The sequence below is a fragment of the Choloepus didactylus genome, chromosome 2, assembly GCF_015220235.1.
Source record: "Choloepus didactylus isolate mChoDid1 chromosome 2, mChoDid1.pri, whole genome shotgun sequence".
NCBI classification, from domain to species: Eukaryota; Metazoa; Chordata; class Mammalia; order Pilosa; family Megalonychidae; genus Choloepus; species Choloepus didactylus.
In genome coordinates this window covers 132268319-132293309 of record NC_051308.1, presented here as the reverse complement: position 1 = coordinate 132293309, position 24991 = coordinate 132268319, and the positions used below count along the sequence as shown (strand labels likewise).

General features: G+C 36.1%; 1 protein-coding gene across 1 annotated transcript in view; it reads left to right on the top strand.

Annotated features, from left to right (window-relative positions):
* The window catches only part of STXBP3 (syntaxin binding protein 3), a 107449-nt gene that overhangs the window by 53093 nt on the left and 29365 nt on the right, over positions 1 to 24991 (top strand). The window contains exons 9-11 of the mRNA XM_037826481.1: positions 1511 to 1635; positions 9661 to 9756; positions 9898 to 9955. Of these exons, the coding sequence (XP_037682409.1) occupies positions 1511 to 1635; positions 9661 to 9756; positions 9898 to 9955 (279 nt within the window). The remainder of the gene's footprint in view (positions 1 to 1510; positions 1636 to 9660; positions 9757 to 9897; positions 9956 to 24991) is intronic.

Here is a 24991-nt window from a genome sequence, read left to right as displayed (position 1 = left end):
TATCAGTAAATATCCTTTTAGTCCTTTCTGCCTAGAAAATTAGGCATCCTTCAAATGCTTGATACCATTCCTTCCTTCAGGGTCCTGATACAGTGTTGCTTCCTTTCTGAAGCCTTTTCTGATTCTTCAGGCCAAAGGATACCTCTTCCCACATAGTCTCATAAGCCTCAGCTCCTGATATATAGCACATTGCACTTTTTCCTATTCATATTTCTGAAGACCCATAGATAGTTCACATATATCGAGGACTTACTAAGTGCCGGGCACTGTGCTAAATGTTTCATAGTATTATTGCATTTAATCTTCACAATAATCCTGTAAGGTGTAGATTCTGTGATTATATTTCATTTTACAAATGAGGATACTAAAGTAAAAACAGGTTAAACAACTTGTCCAAGGTCATACGGCAAGAAACTGGTCAAGACTGGATTCAAATCCAGATCTATCTGATTCCAGACACTGTGCTTTTAACTAATATAACATACTGTTTTAAAGTTGATTTAAGTGAGTTAATTTTCAAATTGATAAATTTCATGGTTTAAAATATTTTTAAAATCTAGCCTGTTATTAACCTCCTTTTGCTATTTGTAAATAAACAGGAAATGTTTTCCAATGAGTTGTAGTTATGTCTTGTTACTTTGAATAATAGTCCAAAGAATTTACTATTTTTTGGAACAAACTATGAAAGATGCTGATATTAAGAATACTGTTTCCCATCATTACTATTCACTGTTAAATGATTAGCACTGTTTGTGAATTAATGATAACAAGGTTTTCATTGTGATTTATTGTCTTAACTGGCATCAATATACTCTTCTAAAATAGTGTGATGGTTAAGAGCACAGACTTTGGAGTGAAGTAGACTTGGGTTGGAATCTCCATTCTTACTATGTGATTTGGACAGGTTACTTAATCTCAAGTCTTGATGTCCTTATTGTCAAATAGAGATAATCATACCTATCTCACAGGGTTGCTCTAGGAATTAAAAAAAAAAAAAAACAATACATATATATATATATATATATATATATATATATATACACACACATATATATATATCACAATACATATATATATATATATATATACACACATATATATATATCTCAACAAAGCGCAAAAAGCTCATGTAGTAGCTTCTGTTCATAATTTATATCAGTTTTAGTGTTTATAGAGCTGAATTCACAAGAAAATAGATTCAGTGCAAGCCAAATGTTACTTTTAAGAAAAATTTTCAGATCATATTATTAACTATAGATTCTTAATATAGTTATAAAAGCTTTCAGCTGCATAGTCTTGGTTTCCCCCCATTATGCCACTCAGCTTTTCTTTATATTAATACAACTCCCCATTCTCAGGGCAATTAACCAAATTTTTTTTTTTTCTGTGTTTTGGTGGGGAGAAAGGGCAGGGCTTAAGAGAAATTTGCTTTTGTTTTCTAAGATGTTAAACATGTGTTCACACAAAGAAATTGAAGTTTCTTAAGAAGATTATTATCTTGTTATTCTAGGGTAAAACTCATTCCCAGCTCTTAATAATTGATCGTGGCTTTGATCCTGTGTCCACTGTCCTGCATGAACTGACCTTTCAGGCAATGGCATATGATCTACTACCGATTGAGAATGATACGTACAAGCAAGTATACCTTGAAGGGCATATGCAAACAGGATAGAATATGAATATTTAATGTTTTGTGTAAACAGAAATCTGAAAGCCCCTGTAACTCTTTTATTCAGTCTTTATCCTTTTCTTATCTCTATTATCAAAATCTTTAAAAAAGTATTATCACCTTGTAAGTTAATGGGTAATTTGGCTGTTTAGAAGCTTTTTTGGTGTATTTGCTTCCTTATCTATGTCCACAACAAAGATACATATAAACCAGTGGAATTTTGACTTTTTGATTATGTTAAAAGTAAATACCAGACAGCCACTCAGGAAGACACTCTGGCGTTTCCTTAAAAATCTAGATATAAAGTTACCCTTCTATCCAGCAATTTCACTTCTTGGTATATACCTGGAAGATCTGAAAGCAGTGAGACAAGCAGATATCTGCACACCAATGTTCGTAGCAGCATTATTCACAATTGCCAAGAGATGGAAACAACCCAAATGTCCTTCAACAGATGAGTGGATAAACAAAATGTATATACACACCGTGGAATACTACATAGCAGTAAGAAGTAACGAGGTCGTGAAACGTATGACAACATGGATGAACCTTAAAGACATAATGCTGACTGAAATAAGCCAGGCACAAAAAGAGAGATATTGTATGTTACCACTAATGTGAACTCGGTGAAAAATGTAAAATAAATGGTTTATATTGAAGATAAGGGACCTAGTCATAGACAGCAAATAGTGAAGGGGAGCAATAGTATACTATGAACAGATAAGTTATGGAGGGTAAACTTAAGGTTATGGGAATGCTCAGGAAAACTATGGTTTGTTAATTTTTGGTGGGTATCGTAGGAACAAGTTGGCAGCAATGTAGTTATTTTAGGTAATATTTATTTTTTCTTATTCCTTTGTTTTGGTTTTGTTTGAAATGTTTTTTTTTATTGATTTTTAATTTTTTAGTAAAGTTAGAAAAAACAATGAATGAGTTAAAAAAGTAAATAAGTAAATGAACAATGGGGGAGGAGGGGAATGGAATGTTTTGGGTGTTCTTTTTTATTTTAATTTTTATTTTATTTTTTGGAGTAATGAAAATGTTCAGAGATTGTGGTGATGAATGCACAACTATATGATGATACTGTGAACAACTGTACACTTGGAGGATTGTATGTTACATGAATATATCATTATAAAATTGCAGTTTAAAAAAAAGTAAATGGCAGGTCCACTATTATATTTATTAAAGTGGAAATAATATTCAAAATGGTTAGGCTGTAATTATTCTGAATCATAAACTCAAAAGTATGTGGATATGCCTTGTCCATATAATATATTTTTAAAATATTAGAGAACTAAATAGGATTATTCATAAGAATAGGTACAGTTTTACCATTTTGTACCTATTTTTTACTTAACCTTGATTTTATAAATCATATTCACTTTAAAAGTAATGTCAAATAAAAAGCCAATGAAGAAAGAATAGCTTTTCTAGCAAGGAAACATTTTACTGTATCTTTGTGTATCGTGTGTGTGTGTGTGTGTGTGTGTGTGTGTGTGTGTGTGTGTGTTTGTGTATAAAATAGTAATCCAAATTGGCTTGAGCACAGTAGTAAAATGAAAATAACTCTGTTTTCTGAGTTTTTTTGCTTAAATTAATTTAGTTTTCTAGATTAAAAAGATCCAAACACGATAATAACAATACTTAATTTTTCTTAAATAATGTTAAATTAATTTTTTATTGTATTTATTTGCATTCTGGTAAAATCCTTGTTTCTGTGAATTTTCTCTGTGTTATTTGTGTGAATGTTGTAGGATAGAGCAAGCAACATGGGTGATAGTTCTTATACTTAGGTTAACCTGGATTCTTGTAGCTCATTTTCTAATAAAAATTAGTTTCAAACAGTTTTTTCTGATGGAGCATTGTTTACCTCTATAATCCTTAGGTCTCCAAACCTGTGTCGTTCAGAAGATTTAGAAAAGAATTAATCAACTGCCAGGACACTAAAGAATTTGGTTCTAGACTGTGGATTTCATACATTTTTGCCTAGTATTTAAAATATTTATCTGTCTAGATTTGCTGGCAAGCAAAGCAAGCTTTAATTTTTTAATAGTAAAGGAGAAACTTATTTGTAAAAGCCATTTTATTTAAGTGAGATTATACAATATTTGTCCTTTTGTGTCTGGCTTATTTCACTCAACATGATATTGTCAAGGTTCATCCATGTTGTCACATGTATCAGAACGTTGTTCCTATTTATGGTTGAATAATATTCCATGAGATGTAATGCCGCATTTTGTTTATCCATTCATCTGTGGATGGACATTTGTGTCGCATCCACCTTTTGGCTATTGGGAACAACGCTGCTTTGAACATTGGTATACAGTTATCTGTATGAGTCCCTGCTTTCAATACTTTGGGGAACATATCTAGAAGTGGGATTGCCAAGTCATTGAGTAATTCTATACTTGACTTTCTGAGGAACCTCCAAACTCTTCTCCACAGTGGCTGTGCCATTTTACATTCCTGTTAACAATGAACGAGAGTCCCTATTTTTCTGCATCCTCACCAACTCTTGTTATGTTGTACCATTCTAGTGGGTGTGAAGTTTTATCTCATTATGGTTTTGATTTGCGTTTTCCTAATGGCTAAAAAGGTTGAGCATCTTTTTCAAGTGCTTAATGACCATTTGTATATCTTATTTGGAGAAATGTCTATTCAAGTCCTTTGCCCATTTTTTTAATTGGGTTGTCTTTTGTTGACTTGTAGTTCTTTAATATTCTGGATATTAAACTCTTATCAGATAAATGGTTTCCAAATATTTTTGTCCCATTCTATTGGTGGTTTTTTCAGTTTCTTGAAAATGCTGTTTGCACAAAAGTTGTTAATTTTGATGCATCCAATTTATCTGTTTTTTTTTCCTTTTTGTTGCTCATGCTTTTGGTGTAAAGTATAAGAATCCATTGCCTAAAACGAGGTCCTGAAGTTATTCCCCTGTTTTCTTCTAGGAAATATATAGTTTTATTTCTTATATTTAGGTATCTTATCTCCAAAATGACTATATATATATATATATATATATATAGCAGAAGTTTACATTTGTCGTATGCAATCCAAAGTTAAGAAAGCTCAAGAAATAGTCCCAAGGATAGCTGTACTTTCTCTAGCTCCATAAATGGAAAGAGTTTATCTGTATAAAAAGAGAAGGGAGAAGTTACATTTGGGGAAGCATTCAGGAAGTTCCTTTTTGTAGCTTTTTTTTGAAATTTTGAATCAATCTCTTTAATGAATATAAATGCAAAAATCCTGAACAAAACACTTACAAACCGAACCCAGCAGCACACTAAAAGAATCGTACATCATGACCAAGTGGGATCCATTCCAGGTATGCAAGGCTGATCCAACATAATAAAATCAAATAATGTAATACACCATATCAATAAATCAAAGCAGAAAAACCACATGATCATCTTGATCAATGCAGAAAAGACACTTGAAAGATTCAACATCCTTTCTTGACAAAAACATTCAAAAGGATAGAAATAGAAGGGGGCTTTCCTGAATGTGACGAAGACAGTATATGAAAAACCCATATCTAACATCATACTGAATGGGGAAAGACTGGACTTTCCCTCCAAATTCAGGAACAAGAAAAGGATTCCCACCATCACCAATGTTATTCAACATTTTGCTGGAAGTTCCAGCCAGAGCCACCAGGCAAGAAAAAGAAATAAAATGCACCAAATTGGAGAGGAAGAAGTAAAATTTTCATTGTTTGTAGATGACATATTCCCATATGTAGAAAATCCAGAAAAATCCACAGCAAAATTATAAGTGAATTAATGAATACAGCAAAGTGGCAGGGTACAATATCGACACGCAAAAACCAGTAGTGCTGCTACATGCCAGTAATGAGCAACATGAGTTGGAAATCAAGAAAAAATTCCATATATGACAGCAATCAAAAGAATCAAGTATTAGGGAATAAACTTAACCAAGGCCACAAAAGACCTGTACACAGAAAACTAAAGGAAATTGCTAAAAGAAATCAAACGAGATCTGAACAATGAAAGAACACACCATATCCATTGATTGAAAGACTAAGTATAGTTATGACATCAATTCTACCTTAACATTTTATAGGTTCAATGTAATACCAATTAACATCCCAACAACTTACTTTGTAGAAATAGAAAACTAATAACTAAATTTATTTGAAAGGGACTGCCCCCAGATTCTCTGGTGTCTGCTCTCAGTCTGTCTACAGTTGGAGTTTTTGTTCAGGAGTCTGAGTTTGTTAATCAGTGCTGCAACTGCTGTTCTCCCTTCTGGTTCCCAGTACCAATGGCCCTTCCTTCCTTGGGACTGTACCTGGCAGGGAGGGGCATGGGCACTGTGGCTGGGATAACTTACAGATTTCACTGATCTCAGCTGCTCCACATGTTTTGAGTGTTGTATGAAGTATTTAAAACTCAATTTCCTCTGCAGTGTCCAGTCCATGGAGTTCCTGACTTTCTACCAACTGCCTCATCACTCTGTCATCTTGCCCCACCTGCTTCTATTGTATTTTGATTACTGTGGCTTTGTAATGTGTTTTAAGATCAGGAAGTGTGAATCCTCCAAGTTTACTCCTATTTTCCAAGAAGGAATTATTTATTTGGTTCTCCTTAACCTTTCAAATAATATTTATGATTGTCTTTTCCATTTCTGAAAAGAAGATTGTTGGAATTTTGATTGAGATTGAATTCATAAATTGCTTCAGGTAAAATGGACATCTTAATGACTGTTTTAGACTGTAAAATCTGATGAAATGCATTATATCAAAATGGGTTAACATTTACAATGGGGATTTTTTAACTTGCAAGCTTACAATTCTATGTCTGAGAAAAATGTCCAAATCAAGATGTCAGAAAGTTAATACCTTTTCTCTGAAAGCAGGCTGCCAGCTGTCCTGGACTGCTCTGTCAGATGGCAAGGCACCTGGTGGCATCTTCTGGTCTCTTTCTTCTTTTCCATGTTTTATTCCTACTAGCTTCTGGCTACAGAGGCTTCCTCTGTTTCTGTGGCTTTCTTTCCCAGTGTTGTGTCTTTTTTCTTTGTGTTCCATCCTTTTATAAAGGGCTCCAGTAAGAGAAAAAAGAACAACCTGGGTCATGCCTCATCTGAAATAATCTAACCAAAAGGGCCCATCCACAGCAGGTTTACACCCACAGTAATAGATTAGCTTTAAGAACATGATTTTCTGGGGCCATTCAACTTCAACCTACCACAACATTATTTAGTCCTCCAAATTCATGAACATTGAATATCCTTCCATTTATTTATGACTTCTTTGATTTAACTTAACAGTGTTCTGTAGTTGTCTGTATACAAATAATTTACACCCTTGGTGAGATTTATCCTAGATATTTGGTACCTTGGGTGGCTATTGTGAATGGAATTTTTTTCTTGATTTCTCTTATGATTGTCCATTCCTTGTTTATATAAACACTATGGACTTTTGTGTGTAGATCTTGTACCCCGCTATGCCAGTTTGAGTGTATTGTGTCCCCCAAATGCCATTATCTTTGTGGTCTTGTGTGGGGCAGAAGTTTTGGTGCTGGTTGGATTTGCTTGGAGTGTGCCCCACTCAGCTGTCAGTAATGATTTTGATGAGATGTTCCCATGGAAGCGTGGCCCCGCCCATTCAGGGTGGGCCTTGATCAGTGGAGCTATATAAATGAGCTGACTCAGAGAGGAAACTGAGTGCAGCTGGGAGTGATGTTTTGAAGAGGAGCAAGCTTGCTGGAGAAGAACGTCCTGGGAGAAAGCCGTTTTGAGGCCAGAGTTTTGGAGCAGATGCCAGCTGCCTTCCTAGCTAGCAGAGGTTTAGTGGACGCCATTGGCCATCCTCCGGTGAAGGTACCCGATTGCTGAGGTGTTACCTTGGATGGTTTGTGGCCTTAAGACTGTAACCGTGTAGGGAAATAAACCCCCGTTTTATAAAAGCCTATCTATCTCTGGTGTTTTGCATTCTGCAGCATTAACAAACTAAAACACCCGCCACTATTTTAATTCATTTATTAGCTTTCAAGTTTTTGCTGTGGAGTTTTCAGGACCCTCTGTTCATAGGATCATGTCATCCCCAAACAGAACTTCACCTCTTCATCCTCAATTTGATGCCCTCCATTACCCTTTCTTGCCCAGCCGCCCAAGCAAGAACTCCTCTGCAATGCTGAACTACAGTAATGAGAGTAGACATCCTTGTTTGTTCCTGATATTAGATGGAAAGTTTTCAGTCTTTCATACAAGTAGAAAATTATCTGCAGAATTTTCATATATGCCCTTTATTATGATAAGGAAGATTCCTTCTATTCCTAGTATTCTAAGTGTCTTTATCAAGAAAGAATGCTGAACCCTGTCAAATGACCTTTCTGCATCTGTCAAGATCATCATTTCTTTTCTCTTCATTGTGTTAACGTGGTGGATCATATTAACTGAGTTTTTATGTTGAACCAACCTTACCTACCAGGGATAAATACCACTTGATAATGGTGTATGATTTTTCAATATGCTGTTAGATTCAGTTCCCTAGTACTTTGCTGAGGATTACCACATCTACACTCATAGGATATTGTTCTAGAATTTTTCTTTTCATCTGGTATCTTTATCTAGGTTTGTTATGAATGTAATGTTAACCTTGTAGAATAAATTATGGAGTCTTCAATCCTTTACAAATTTTTTTGAAAAGTTCGAGTAGAAAGAGAGTTGTCTTCTTGGAATTTTTGGTAGAATTCGCCTGTGAATCCGTTTGGTTCTGGGTTTTTCTTTGTTGGCAGGTTTTCTAGTTTGCTAATGCTCTGGAATGCAAAACACCAGAAGTTGATTGGCTTTTATAAAAGGGGGTTTATTTGGTTACAAAGTCACAGTCTTAGGCTATAAAGTGTCCAATGGAAGTCATCAACAATTGGGTACCTTCACTGGAGGATGGCCAATGGTGTCTGGAAAACCTCTGTAGCTGGGAAGACATGAGGCTGGCATCTGCTCCAAAGTTCTGGTTTCAAAACAGCTTTCTCCCAGGACATTCCTCTTTAGGCTGCCGTTCCTCAAAAATGTCACTCTTAGTTGCTCTTGGGACATTTGTCCTCTCTTAGTTTCTCCAGAGCAAAAGTCTGCTTTCAAAGGCCATCTCCAAAATGTCTCTGTAAGCTGAAGCTCCTCTCAGTTCCAGTGCATTCGTCAAAGTGCACTGTAGCACCTCTTGGCTGTAGCAAGCTCACTCTTTCTGTCTGAGCTTATATACTGCTTGAGTAAGACCCACACTGAATGGGTGGGGCCACGCCTCCATGGAAATCATCAAAGGATTCCATTCTAATTAGCACTTAAATGTCTGCCCCACCCTCCTTTTTGTAGCTTTTTAGTAATTTCATGCTGCCCATGAAATGCTGCTCACTTCAATAGAATCCATTAAAGTTATCACAGTTTTTTACGCCTATTTTAGTTTCCCTCTCATCTCCTTATCTATTCTTTAAAGAATTGGTTATAGGGTTGAAGAGAAATACAGAAACAGATTATATATATTGTTTGTGAATTTTGTACCAACTCTGAAATATCTTCAGTGTTTAATAGGTGATGTTGGGGGTGACATTACTGTTATTAATGTTTCATAGTTGTGCTGAGGGTTATTAGAGCATCAAAATAGTGTTTTGAGCAATTAAAATACAAATTGTTAGTACTGTTATCAGTCAGTTACCATACAAATTATCAGTCTTGTTCATAAAGTTGATGGTAGGATATTAAGTTTTTATTTGTTACTATTTTTCTGAGCTAAAACTAATAATAACAGCTAAAACATAAAGTGTGAAAGTAAAAATGTCTTGAATAGGCATAGTGCTTTGATTTTTGGTATAAGGATAGCAGTATGTGTTAATTTTGGGTAGGCATTTAATATCCCCCTAAAATATGTAGCTTTCAGTTTCTTGAGTTATGTCTTAAAATTGATGTTTGTAAAAATAATTCTTCCACTTTTGGGGGAAATGCAAAAGTTTTATGCTTGCTTCTACTTGTAGATATAAAACAGATGGGAAAGAAAAGGAGGCAGTCCTTGAGGAAGATGATGACCTCTGGGTCAGAATTCGACATCGACATATTGCAGTTGTTTTAGAGTATGTGAACCCATTTTAACTTTTATTCCATGTTTTTTTAACATTAAATACATGATAGTATATTTTGTAACCTTTAAATAGTAGTTCTGTAGTAAAGTATTACACCTTAGAAATTTAAAGAATTTTCTCACAATTTGACAGGGAAATTCCCAAGCTTATGAAAGAAATTTCATCAACAAAGAAAGCAACAGAAGGAAAGGTAAGAGTCTTATTTAACTTTCAAAAGTATGGTGAAGATGCATTTTAAAATATGTTTAAAACTTTAATTTTATTTATTGAACTTTCCAGTTTGGGAAAGTTGTAACATACATAAAGTAAAGAAAATGAACTTCCATATACCCATTATCTAGCTTCAATAGTTTGCAACATTTTGGCTGTTTTGTTTCATTAAACTTTATTTTTAAAAGACCATTTAGCCAATTTCATCAATGCATTGTTGCTTTTTTTTATACTGAGGTATAATTTCAGTAAAGTCCATAAATCTTACGTGTATAGCCAGATGAATTTTTATTCACGTGTACTCCTCTGGAAACAACAGCTAAATGAAGATACCGAACTTTTCCTTCATTCTCATAGGTTTCCACTTGCCACTTCCCAGTCACTACTCACCCAGTCTGATGTAAACTCTCTTCTGATTTCTGTAAACATAGATGAATTTTGCCTATTCTTGAACTTCATATGAATAGAATCATGTAGTATGTGCTCTTTTTTGTCTGGTTTCTTTCACTCAACATTTGTATTTTTGAGAGTAGTTCATTCTCTTTTTCAATAATGTATAGTAATACTGTTCTACAGTTTATTAATCCACTCTCCTGTTGATGGACATGAGTTCTTCCCAGGTTTGGGCTATTATGATAGAGCGGCTATGGATATTTTTGTACATGTCTTTTGATGGACACAGGCACTCTTTCTTTTGGGTATTGAGTAGAATTGTTGGGCGATAGCATTGGGGTATGTTTAGTTTTAGAGGAAATGCTAAATATTTTGCCAAGTGTTTGAAACACTTGACACTTCTGCCAGCAATGAAAAGAGTTCCAGTTGTTTCATATTTTCACCAATACTTTGTATTTCTAGTTTTTATTTTTAATTAAAATTTTCTCTTTGTGATGTATGTTATTGTAGTTTTAATTTGCATTTCTCTAATCATGTTGAGCACCGTTTCTTATGCTTTTTGGCCATTTGTATATCCTATTTTATGAAATACCTATTCAAGTCTTTTACTCATTTTTAATTGAGTTATCTATTTTTCTTGCTGATTTTAGCAGTTATTTTTGTTTTCTACATGAGTCCTTTGTATATATACATGTATCTTTTGATGAACAGAAGTTCTTAATTTTAAAAAGGTCCTATTAATCAATTATTTTTCCATATTGTTTTTGTGGCCTGTGTAAGAAGTATTTGTTTACCCCAGTATCATTAATATATTCCTCTGTTTTCTTTTAGAAGCTTGATCATTTTAGTTTTTACATTTAAGTCTATGATTCTCTCAAATTAATTTTGGTATGTGGTGTGAGGTGAGTCTAGGTTCATTTTATTTTCATACTAACATCCAATTACAAAACACCATTATTGAAAAGACCATCCTTTCACCAGTGAATTTCACTGGTGCCTTTGTTGTAAATCAAATGATCATAAATGTATGGGTCTGTTTCTGGACTCTATGTTCTATTCCTTGGTCAATTTGTGTATCCTTGTGCCATTACCACACTGTCTTTATTAATGTAGCTTCAAATCTAGTCTTCAAATATGGTTGTATAAGTCCTTTAACTTTACTCTTCAAGATTGTCTTGGCTATTCCAGGACCTTTGAATTTCTATATAAATTTTAGATTCTGCTCATCAAAAACATTTAACTGAAATTTTTATTGGTATTACATGAGTCTATAGACCAGTTTGGGGAGCATTGACAAAAATGAGTTTCAGAAGAAAACTTACTTTTATTTTCACTTAGGTCAAAATATTCTCTTAATTTTAATTGTGATTTCCTCTTGACTCATGTTATCTAGAATTGTGTTGTTTAATTTACAAGGATTTGGAAATTTTCTAGTTATCTTTCTGTTGGCGAGTTGTAATTTAATTATACAGTGGACTGAAAACATGTACTGTATAATTTAAGTACTTTGAAATTTGTTAAGACATTATGACCTAGCATATGGTCTCTTTGGATAAACATCCTTTGTGTACTTGAAAAGAACACAAATTCTATATTGTGTTAAGTCAAATTAGTTAATCATGATGTTCAAATCTTCTATTTTTGTCTGCTTTATCTGTCAGTTACTCAGAGTGGTGTATTAAAATTTCTGATTATGCCTGTGGATCAGTCTGTCTTATTTTTAGTTCTGTCAACTTTTGAAGCTATGTCAACTGATGAAGCTATGTTAATAGGGTCATTATACACTTAGAATTGTTATCTTTCTATTGAATTTATCCTTTTATCACCATAAAATGTCCCTTGTTATTGCTTGTAATATTTTTTTACCTTAAAGTCTACTTTGACATTAATACAGTTCCAAACTAAACCAGCTTTCTTTTGGTTAGTATTTACATAGTATGTCTTTTCCTATACTTTACTTTAAACCTAGCTGTGTCTTTTTTTTTTCTCAAGTTTCATAAACTTTAATAAAAGAAACACAAAAATAAATGCCACACAAATGAAATTTTTTTAAAAAAAGTGTAAGATATTCAAGGAACAAAATCCTTTACTATCAAAATATACTATGTATTTAAATCTACTGATGTTGAATGTTCAAATTCAGAGCAGACATAGCTTATAATAATATAGTTAGTAAAAAGTATTGTTTTTCATGATATGGCTGTTTCAAGACATCACTTATAATAGTTACCTTTTTAAGCCTACATTTACTTAAACCTCCATTTCACTAATTATTTTACATTCATTTATTAAAATCAATGACATTTTCTAGCAGCCGGTTAATTTGTGCTTTAATAATAGTGAACTATGGTAAAATATTCAAGTGATTTAAATCCTATGTTAATGACTATACCCATCCAGATTTTAGTACATTTATACAGCCATTCCAATAATTAGAAGAGTTACAGCTATCCTTAAAAATGACATTCATTCAAGTTTGATAAGCATGCTAAAGAATAAACAGACGTAATTTCCCCCAAGTTATTAGAACTTTCTTGCTTTCTTTAAAAGCTGTCATGACAACCTGCTTATTTAAATCATTTTTAGCTGGCAATTTATAAAAGCAGAGGGAAGCATTATTTTTTTTTTAATATTCATTTCATTGAGATATATTCACATACCATGCAGTCATACAAAACAAATCATACATTCGATTGTTCGCAGTACCATTACATAGTTGTACATTCATCACCTAAATCAATCCCTGACACCTTCATTACCACACACACAAAAATAACAAGAATAATAATTCAAGTGAAAAAGAGCAATTAAAGTAAAAAAGAACACTGGGTGCCTTTGTCTGTTTGTTTGTTTCCTTCCCCCATTTTTCTACTCATCCATCCATAAACTAGACAAAGGGGAGTGTGGTCCTTACGGCTTTCCCAATCCCATTGTCATCCCTCATAAGCTACATTTTTGTACAATTGTCTTCAAGATTCACAGGTTCTGGGTTGTAGTTTGATAGTTTCAGGTATCTACCACCAGCTACGCCAATTCATTACAACCTAAAAAGGGTTGTCTATATTGTGCGTAAGAGTGCCCACCAGAGTGACCTCTCGGCTCCTTTTGGAATCTCTCTGCCACTGAAGTTTATTTCATTTCCATTCACATCCCCCTTTTGGTCAAGAAGATGTTCTCCATCCCACGATGCCAGGTCTACATTCCTCCCCGGGAGTCATATTCCATGTTGCCAGGGAGATTCACTCCCCTGGGTGTCTGATCCCACGTAGGGGGGAGGGCAGTGATTTCACCTGCCAAGTTGGCTTAGCTAGAGAGAAAGGGCCACATCTGAGCAATAAAGAGGCATTTGGGAGGAGGCTCTTAGGCACAATTATAGGGAGGCCTAGCCTCTCCTTTGCAGCAACAGTCTTCCCAAGGGCAAATCCTGTGGTAGAGGGCTCAACCCATCAAACCACCACTCTGCTATGTCTGTGGGCATGTTAGCAACCATCGCAGTGGGGCAGGCCAATACCCCTGCATTCTCCACCAGCTCCTCAAGGGGGCTCTGCATATTTCTTCCTTTTTTTAACCTTTTTTTTTAAAATCCACTGAATGAAAAATAAAAAAAATTAAAAAAAACATACAATAAAAGAACATTTCAAAGAGACCATAAAAAGGGAGTAAGAAAAAGACAACTAACCTAAGCTAACTACTTTACTTCCAACATGTTCCTCCTCTACCCCAAGAAAGTAACCTAATATAACAACATTTCTGTGAACTTGTTCCTACTATACCCATCAGAAATTAACAGACCATAGTCATTCCTGGGCATTCCCAGAATGTTAAATTTACCCACAATAGCTTATCTGTTCTTATTGGATTATTGTTCCCCCTTCTTAATTACTCTCTATCGCTAGTTCCCCTATATTCTACATTATAAACCATTTGTTTTACATTTTTCAAAGTTCACATTAGTGGTAGCATATAATATTTGTCTTTTTGTGCCTGGCTTATTTCACTCAGCATTATGTCTTCAAGGTTCATCCATGTTGTCATATGTTTCACGACATCGTTCCTTCTTACTGCCGTGTAGTATTCCATCGTGTGTATATACCACATTTTATTTATCCACTCATCTGTTGAAGGACATTTGGGTTGTTTCCATCTCTTGGCAATTGTGAATAATGCTGCTATGAACATTGGCATGCAGATATCTGTTCGTGTCACTGCTTTCAATCGCTGGATCGAACGGTGACTCTATATCTAGTTTTCTAAGGAACTGCCAGACTGACTTCCAGAGTGGCAGAACCATTATACAGTCCCACCAACAATGAATAAGAGTTCCAATTTCTCCACATCCCCTCCATCATTTGTAGTTTCCTGTTTGTTTAATGGCAGCCATTCTAACCGGTGTTAGATGGTATCTCATTGTGGTCTTAATTTGCATCTCTCTAATAGCTAGTGAAGCTGAACATTTTTTCATGTGTTTCTTGGCCATTTGTATTTCCTCTTCAGAGAACTGTCTTTTCATATCTTTTGCCCATTTTATAATTGGGCTGTCTGTACTATTGTCATTGAGTTGTAGGATTTCTTTATATATGCAAGATATCAGTCTTTTGTCAGTTACTTGGTTTCCAGAAATTTTTACCCATTGAGTTGGCTGCCTCTTTACCTTTTTGACAAATTCCTTTGAGGTACAGAAACTTCTAAGCTTGAGGAGTTCCCATTTATCTATTTTTTCTTTTGTTGCTTGTGCTTTGGGTGTAAAGTCTAGGAAGTGGCCACCTAATACAAGGTCTTGAAGATGTTTTCCTACATTATCTTCTAGGAGTTTTATGGTACTTTCTTTTATATTGAGATCTTTGGTCCATTTTGAGTTAATTTTTGTGTAGAGTGTGAGGTAGGGGTCCTCTTTCATTCTTTTGGATATGGATATCCAACTCTCCCAGCCCCATTTGTTGAAAAGACCATTATGACCCAGTTCAGTGACTTTGGGGGCCTTATCAAAGATCAGTTGACCATAGATCTGGGGGTCTGTCTCCGAATTCTCAATTCAATTCCATTGATCTATATGTCTATCTTTGTGCCAGTACCATGCTGTTTTGACAACTGTGGCTTTATAATAAGCTTCAAAGTCAGGGAGTGTAAGTCCTCCCACTTCGTTTTTCTTTTTTAGAGTGTCTTTAGCAATTCGAGGCATCTTCCTTTTCCAAATAAATTTGATAACTAGCTTTTCCAAGTCTGCAAAGTAGGTTGTTGGAATTTTGATTGGGATTGCATTGAATCTGTAGATTAATTTGGGTAGAATTGACATCTTAATAATGTTTAGCCTTCCTATCCATGAACATGGAATGTTTTTCCATCTTTTAAGGTCCCCTTCTATTTCTTTTAGTAGAGTTATGTAGTTTTCTTTGTATAGGTCTTTTACATCTTTGGTTAAGTTTATTCCTAGGTACTTGATTTTTTTAGTTGCTATTGAAATGGTGTCTTTTTCTTGAGTGTCTCTTCAGTTTGTTCATTTCTAGCATATAAAACATTACTGACTTATGCGCATTAATCTTGTATCCCTCAACTTTGTTAATTTGTTTATTAGCTCTAGTAGCTGTGTCATCGATTTCTCAGGGTTTTCCAGATATAAGATCATATCATTTGCAAACAGTTTTACTTCTTTTCCAATTTGGATGCCTTTTATTTCTTTGTCTTGCCGGATTGCCCTGGCTAGCACTTCCAGCACAATGTTGAATAACAATGGTGATAGCAGGCATCCTTGTCTTGTTCCTGATCTTAGAGGGAAGGCTTTCACTCTCTCACCATTGAGTACTATGCCTGGCTGTGGGTTTTTCATATATGCTCTTTATCATATTGAGGAAGTTTCCTTCAATTCCTACCTTTTGAAGTGTTTTTATCAAAAAGGGATGTTGGATTTTGTCAAATGCTTTTTCAGCATCTATTGAGATGATCATTTGATTTTTCCCTTTTGATTTGTTAATGTGTTGTAATACATTGATTGATTTTCTTATGTTGAACCATCTGTGCTGGTTTGAATGTATTGTGTCCCCCAAATGCCGTTATCTTTGTGGTCTTGTGGGGCAGACGTTTTTGGTGCTGGTTGGATTTGCTTGGAATGTGCCCCACCCAGCTGTAGGTAATGATTCTGATGAGATGTTCCCATGGAGGCATGGCCCCGCCCATTCAGAGTGGGCCTTGATCGGTGGAGCTATATAAATGAGCTGACTCGGGGCGGGGAGGGGCGGGAACGGAGTGCAGCTGTGAGTGACATTTTGAAGAGGAGCAAGCTTGCTAGAGAGGAACGTCCTGGGAGAAAGCCATTTTGAAACCAGAATTTTGGAGCAGATGCCAGCCACGTGCCTTCCCAGCTAACAGAAGTTTTCCGGACGCCAGTGAAGGTACCCGATTACTGATGTGTTACCTTGGACACTTTATGGCCTTAAGACTGTAACTGTGTGGCCAAATAAACCCCCTTTTTATAAAAGCCAATCCATCTCTGGTGTTTTGCATTCCGCAGCATTAGCAAACTAGAACAGATTTTGGTACCAGAGAAGTGGGGTGCTTTTGCTGCTGAGTTTGCAAATATCAAACATGTTGGAGCGGCTTTTTAAATGGATAAGGGGAGGATTCTGGAAGAGTTGTGAGGAGCTTGACAGAAAAGGCCACAACTGTTTTAAAGAGACTGTTTGTGGAAATATGGACTCTAAAGATACTTCTGATGAGGCCTTGAACAGAAATGATGAATATGTTGTTGTAAACTGGAAGAAAGGCGATCCTTGTTTTAAAGTGGCACAGAATTTGGCAAAATTGAGTGCTGGTGTCAGATGGAAGGAAGAATTTGAAAGCGACAATCTGTAATACTTAGCTGAGGAGATCTCCAGACTACATGTGGAGGAGATACCCTGGCTTCTCCTTGCAGCTTATAGTAAAATGCGAGCAGAGAGAGATAAACTTAGAACTGAACTCTTGGGTTCAAAGAGACCAGAAGCTGATCGCTTGGAAAATTACAAGCTTCCAAGGGGTGGAATCCCTGAAGCTACAGCCCAACATGAGGATGTAAGCAAACACGGAACCCAGCCACCATTTCAGTACAGGCCAAGATTGGAGATGGAATTATCCAGAAAGGATTTGTGGAAAGTCCTATTGTTTAATGGCTTTTACCCCTGTGTGCTTCATGCAAAGCAAACAGAATTTTTGCGAGATCTTTATAGACAGAGCCATTGCTGGTCTGGACTGGAGAAGACAGACAAGGAACAAATTGAAGGAAAAATTTCTTCAAAAACAGAGCCATGGAGGTTGAGGTCTGGAGTCAAGAGGCCTTGGGCTGGGAGAGTGGAGCAGCCCACACACATGGAAAGGGTGAGTTTGCCCTGGAGGTCGAGGGCGGGCTTTCCGCCTCGATGCTCTGGAAGAGTTTTGCCACCTCAGGTCCCAGAGAGCGTGGAGCACATTTCCAGGGAATTGGGGAGAGCCTGGCTGCCACCACACTGTTCTGAAGGGCTTGAGCGTGTGCCCCGGAGATGGAAAGGAATTTGGGAGCTGCCCCAATGTTTGAGGAGGGTGGGGCCGAGAAGGTGGTCTCCCCGATGTGTGGATATGTTGGAGCACTCACCCAAGCATTTGGAGAGAAAAGGGCTGCCACAAAGGCACTTAGGAAGCGTTAGGCTCCCGCTCTCTCAAGCCCCAAGGATGCAACGTTGTTCTGTTAATGACTCTCAGACTTTGAAATCTAATGGAGTTTGTCCTGCGGGTTTTAGGAACTGTTTTGCTCCTGTTAACCCTGTTTTCCTTACTGTTTCTCTTTATGGCAATGGAAATGTTTATCCTATGAATGTCTTTCCTTTGTATATTGGGAGCACATAACTTGTTCTAAGTTCACAGATCCACAGCTAAAGAAAAATTATGCCTTAGGACTGACCACACCTAAATTGATTTTGATGGGATTTTGTACTTAACTTTTGTTACTGAAATGATTTAAGTTTTTGTGATATTGTGATGGAATGAATGCATTTTGTATTTGGAAAGATGATGTCATTTTGGGGTCCAGGGGGTGGAATGTGCCGGTTTGAATGTATTGTGTCCCCCAAATGCCATTATCTTTGTGGTCTTGTGGGGCAGACGTTTTTGGTGCTGGTTGGATTTGCTTGGAATGTGCCCCACCCAGCTGTGGGTAATGATTCTGATGAGATGTTCCCATGGAGGCGTGGCCCCGCCCATTCAGGGTAGGCCTTGATGGGTGGAGCTATATAAATGAGCTGACTCGGGGGGTGGAAACGGAGTGCAGCTGTGAGTGACATTTTGAAAAGGAGCAAGCTTGCTAGAGAGGAACGTCCTGGGAGAAAGCCATTTTGAAACCAGAATTTTGGAGCAGACACCAGCCACGTGCCTTCCCAGCTAACAGAAGTTTTCCGGACGCCATCGGCCATCCTCCATCCTCCAGTGAAGGTACCCGATTACTGATGTGTTACCTTGGACACTTTATGGCCTTAAGACTGTAACTGTGTGGCCAAATAAACCCCCTTTTTATAAAAGCCAATCCATCTCTGGTGTTTTGCATTCCGCAGCATTAGCAAACTAGAACACCATCCTTGCGTGCCTGGAGTGAACCCCACTTGGTCATGGTGTATGATTTTTTTAATGTGTCTTTGGATTCGATTTCCAAGTATTTTGTTGAAAATTTTTGCATCTGTATCTATATTCATTAGGGAGATAGGCCTGTAGTTTTCCTTTTTTGTAGCATCTTTGCCTGGCTTTGGTATTAGATTGATGTTAGCTTCATAAAATGAGTTAGGTAGTGTTCCATTTTGTTCGATGTTTTGAAAGAGTTTAAGTAAGATTGGTGTCAGTTCTTTCTGGAAAGTTTGGTAGAATTCCCCTGTGAAGCCTTCTGGCCCTGGGCATTTATTTGTGGGAAGCTTTTTGATGACTGATTGGATCTCTTTGCTTGTGATTGGTTGGTTGAGGTCTTCTGTTTCTTCTCTGGTCAGTCTATGTTGTTCATATGTTTCCAGGAAATTGTCCATTTCCTCTACATTATCCAGTTTGTTGCCATACAGTTGTTCATAGTATCCTCTTATAATTTTTTAAATTTCTTCGGGATCTGCAGTAATGTCACCTTTCTCATTCATTATTTTGTTTATATGGGGTCTTCTCTCTTTTTCATTTTCTCAGTCTAGCTAGGGGCTTGTCAATCTTGTTGATCTTCTCAAAGAACCAATTTTTGGTGTTATTTATCCTCTCTATTGTTTTTTTGTTCTCTATGTCATTTATTTCTGCTTTAATCCTTGTTATTTCTTTTCTTCTACTTGGTTTAGGATTGGTTTGCTGTTTATTTTCTAGCTTCTTCAGTTGATCCATTAGTTCTTTGATTCTGGCTCTTTCTTCCTTTTTCATATATGCATTTAGTGCTATAAATTTCCCCCTCAGTACTGCTTTTGCTGCATCCCATAGGTTTTGGTATGTTGTGTTCTGGAAGCATTATTTTAGAGTTTTCTTTGTAACTTCTATAGTAAAAAATGAATGTTCTCTTTCAAGCTGCAATGACATTTAAATTCTATTTCAGAAATTCTATCTCTAAAAATGTTAAGAAATACAATATCAGTTATATATGGAGGGGCATTTTAATTAATTGAGCTATTCAGGTTTATAAAGACTTTTCTTCAGTGTTGGTGACTCTGCCTTATGCTTATTTCAGTACTTTAGTAAGTAATCCATTTTAGATGTGATCCAGGAAAAACCTCAGCTTACTCTAAATTGTCCTCTATAACAATCATCTTAAAAACTCTTACTTTAGTTAAGAGATACCCAACTTAAAACAACAAAATTTACATAATTAATGGTGGACAATGTCAAATACAACAAAACTCATTTTTACAATTTGGAATTAATCTTCATGCAAAACTTTATACAGAGTTTTGATCCTTATAGATAAAATAACTTTAAATATTTTATCTTAATTAACCAAAGACAAGTAGTAGAAAAAGCATTTTATTTTTATGGAAAAGTCTACAGTAAGATCTGTAAAAGGTATCAATACAATATTTCCTATACAGGAAAAAATTCAAATGTGAATAGCAACAAGTAAAAGTTACACATCTTCCTACTTAGCAGTGTAATTATTTCACATTGCAATAGTTAAGTCAAGTATAACAAAATCAAAACAAGTGTTTCTCCATAATCAGTATACTGAGAATTACAGCGTAAAGATCATTTCAGGTTTAAGATATCTGCAATCAATCTACAGAATATCCTCAGACAAGGGAGACAGACAGTTAATTCATTTAATTGGTTTTTGTGTTTTTTCAGTACTGTTCACAGGAAAAAAGTAATGAGTTGATGCACATGGTAAATAGAATATATTTAGTCTATACAGTAAAAAAATACAAATTATAAAGTGAGCTAACAAAGAATGAAATCTGAATACAGATGTATAAAACTGACATCTTAGCACACACAGTATTTCTCATGTAAAAACACCTAGTTTCAGCAAAAAAGTAATTTGGTTGCTTTTCAGCTGCATTGTACATCTTGAAAACTGAAGATGCAGATGTTCAGGTCTCTTAAAAACCATAATAAATGTCTTTTTTAATGCCTACAAAATGATAAATGCTCTCATCACAGTCTTAAGGGTATTTTTGGACTTTTGTTTTGTCTTGCTTCAGAAACACATTTAAAATGGGTAAAAATCAAGGGATTTCATGGTACACTGAAACAGTAAACAGTGCTCAATTTACTGCTAATGTTGGAAAAAAAACCTAGATTTCACAGTACTCCTATGAAAAAAAAATTTTGAATTTACATTGCATATTTCTGAGTCCATTCTCTTGAAGTGTCTGTTGTATCTGTAGGCATACAAAAGGGATATTTTCTTTGTCTGATTTATGGATTTGTGCAATATTTGGTACTAAAGGGTCATCTGGATTAGGATCACAAAGTAAAGAGCATATGGACAATAAAACTTTTGATACAGTCAGCTTGTGACCACTGTGACCTCAGGATATAAAGACAAATACTTCCGTTACTGTTTATGTTTGGATGGTAAATTTTTGTTGTGAAAGCATTCTTTGGTGGTTTAAAAGGATAGTCTGTCGGAAAATATGCAGTGAGAAAGAAGACTCCACCTTGATAATGCACTATCAGGAGGCCCCATAATAGTTGCTTGCCAGTGGAACAAGTCATCTCCCACAGGTCCAGCGGAACAGTGAGAAGGTGGATCACGTTGCAGATCACTCAGTTCTTTCTGAATCCGCTTCAGCGCCATGGATCAAGGAGGACCGCAGGGACACTGGCTGGCGGGCGGCGGCTGCAGGGCTTGGGGGCGTGCAGTCGTCGTGGGCTTGGCTCGTTGGCTGCTCGGCTGGTTCAGCCGGGTGGGTCACCAGCTCGCCATTCGCTGGCTTGCTCCAGGCGCCGGCAAAGAATATTATAGGTTACAGTTCCACAGTTTCTGTTATTTCCTTATTGTGAAATATAACATATATACAAAAAAAGTATGCTTTAACAAGTAGTTATATAGGAAATTTCCAAAGTTGTTATGAGTTATAATACCATAGTTTCAGTTATTTTCTTACTGTGAAATACAACATATATACAAAAAGATATAGCTTTCAAATTACCATTTAACAAGTAGCTATAGAACAGATTTCAAAGGATGCTATGGGTTACAGTTCCACCATTTCAGTTCTTGCCTTCTAGCTATTCTAATACCCCAGCAACTGAGAAAAAGAAAATTATATAAAGATTCAGTATTCATAATCCTTTGATAAATTCCATCTTGTCTGTTGCTACCACTTCCTCTTTTAATCACTCTCCCTATCTTCAGAGATGTCTAGGCAATGACCACCCTCAGTTGTTCATTTTTAAAAGGGGTGTCAACTTTATGAGAAAAGGGGATACATCTAGTTGATGTTCTGGAAGAGGCTATTGCCTCTGAGTTTTGGGACTTAGCTGGCATAGGAGTTCTCTGAAGAATTTAAGTTTCTGAAGAATAAGCTTGGTGAGTGAAACTATATTTTATAGAGTCTCAAATAGGGATCTGGGTATTCTTTAAGGTTTTCGAGACTGCTGTTGACTTGGGCTTATCATACTGTGGTCATTTGGCATATCTAGGTGAAGCTTGCATAGGAGTAACCTCCAGGACAGCCTCTTGACTCTATTTGAATTCTCTTAGCCACTGAAACACTTTGTTGCCTTTCTTTTCCCGCTTTTGGTCAAGAGAGCATTCTCAATCCCTCAATGCCACGGTCAGGCTCATTCGGGGAATCCATGTTCCACATCACCAAGAAGACTCATTCATGGCGGGGGGGGGGGGGGGGGGGGGGGGGGGAGGGGTCCTGTCCCACATTCGGGGTAAGGTGATGAATTTCTTTGCAGTTAGTCTTAGAGAGAGAAAGTGTTTGGCAGGTTTTTGTGGTTTGTTTTTGTTTTCCTTTCAGAAAGTTAAAGATTTCAATATATTACCTTCCATCTTCTATAGTTTCTGTCAAGAAGTCAGCTGTAATCTTACTATTGTTACCCTGAAGTTAAGGTGTCTCTAATGATTTTTTCTTGCTCTTTTTTTTTTTTTTAGCAGTTTGACCATGGTATGCCTGACCATGGTGTGGTTTTCTTAGTATTTACCCTATGTAGTATTTGCTGAGCTACTTGAATCTCTAGGTTGATAACATTGATCAGATTTGTAAAATTCCCAGCCATTATTTCTTCATATTTTACTGATATCCCATTCTCACTCTCTTCCCATTCTGGGTCCAGTTACACATATTTTAGATCCTTTGAGCATATTCTACATCTCTTACTCTCTGTTCTGTTTATTTTCCATGTTTTTGCTCTCTCTGCTTTAATTGGATATTTTCTATTGGCCAGACTAAGAGCCCCCTACTTCTGTTTTCTGTTGTGTGCAATTACTTGTTAAACCCATGCAATAGCTTCTTTTTGTATTGAGATATAAAGTAAAATTTTCCCAATTTTAATATATAGATCTATGAGTCAACATTTGTTATACTGTCATGTAACCACCACCATAATCAAGATAAAAGCACAGTTCCATCACCCCAAAAGATTCTCTTTTGCCCCTTTATAGACCACCCTACTACCTGGCTCCCCATCCCCTTGCAACCATTGATCTGTTTTCTGTCCCTATAGTTTTTCTTTTCCCATAATATCATACAGTATGGAATGATACAATATGGCCACTTTCAGTTAGCTTAATGCACTTGAGATTCATCCATGTGGTTTTATTACTTTTTATTTCTGAGTAGTATACCATTGTATAGATGTACCGTAGTTTATCTGTTCATCAGTTGCAGGACATTTGGGTTATTCCAGGTTTTTGGCCATTATGAACAAAGCCTCTAAAACATTCAGACTTTTGTATGAACAGATGTTTTCATTCACTCCTAAGTACCTAGGAGTGGGGTTGCTGGGTCTATAAATATATAGTAAACATATGTTTATTATATATATACATATATAGTAAACATATATTTAATATTATAAGACAATGTATATTGAGTCATTCATTGTGTTCTTAATTTCAGATACTGTATTTAGTTCTAGGACAATATCCATTGACCTTTTTAAAATATAAACTCTACATCTCTGTTGAAATACTCCATGTTTTTATCTCTTAGTCCATCTTTTCCTCTGTTTTCTTTAATATGAGTATGCTATTTTGAAGTCCTTGTCTGCTAACTCCAACATCTAGATTATCATGGGTCTGCCTTTTTTTGACTGTTTTATGACTTTATTATTGGTCACTTTTTTCCATTTCATGTCAGGTGTTTTTTATTGTGTGGTAGACATAGTGGACAATACATTGCAGAGGCTCTAGGTTATGTTCATTCTACAAAGAGTATTGAGTTTTGTTCTAGCAGGCAGTTAAATTGCTGATGAATCATTCTGTTGAGACTTTATGTTAGACTTTGTTATGGTGGAAATATTTCACATTCGCCCTTAGTCCTAACGTATAGACCTAGGACTAAATGTCTAGAATTTTCACCCAGTTCTCTATTCTGTCTGGGTAAGAATGCCAGTATTTCTGTAGCACTATGAGACCTGTGAAATCTCTGCCCAGTATTTAGTGCCCTTCCATCCCCAGCAGGTGTTCTCTGCTTGGCTTTCCACAGTATTGCCCAGTAAATGTGCAGCCTAGGATTTGACCAGGCATCCGAAGGCAACCCCTCTATATATTTTTGTGTTATAATTTGACTGGCTCCTTCTTTCTAGCACCCTGCCCCTAAGTCCTGTATCAGCAGCTCCAAACTCTGATCTCATTTTCCTCTTCCCAGAGAGACTGTTACCTATTCAACCTCTGTATCTTTTTGCTTTGATTTGGAAAATTTTCCTAGGGAAAAGGCTAACGTGAATGCCAGGATCACCTTCTATGCTTCCCTTCGGCTGTGAACTGTTTATTATCCATTGCCTAAAAACTATTGTTCTATCTATTTTGTCCAATTTTATTGTTGTTTATGGAGGGAGAGTAATTTTGATATTAGCTACTTTACCATGGCTAAAACTGGAAATTACAGGATTTTTTTTTTTTTTGGTAGAACAGTTAAATATTTAGTAAATTAACCAGATTTGGTAATATTTAAAACTTCAGGACTTAAAAGTTGTTAATATAGAATGACTGAATCAT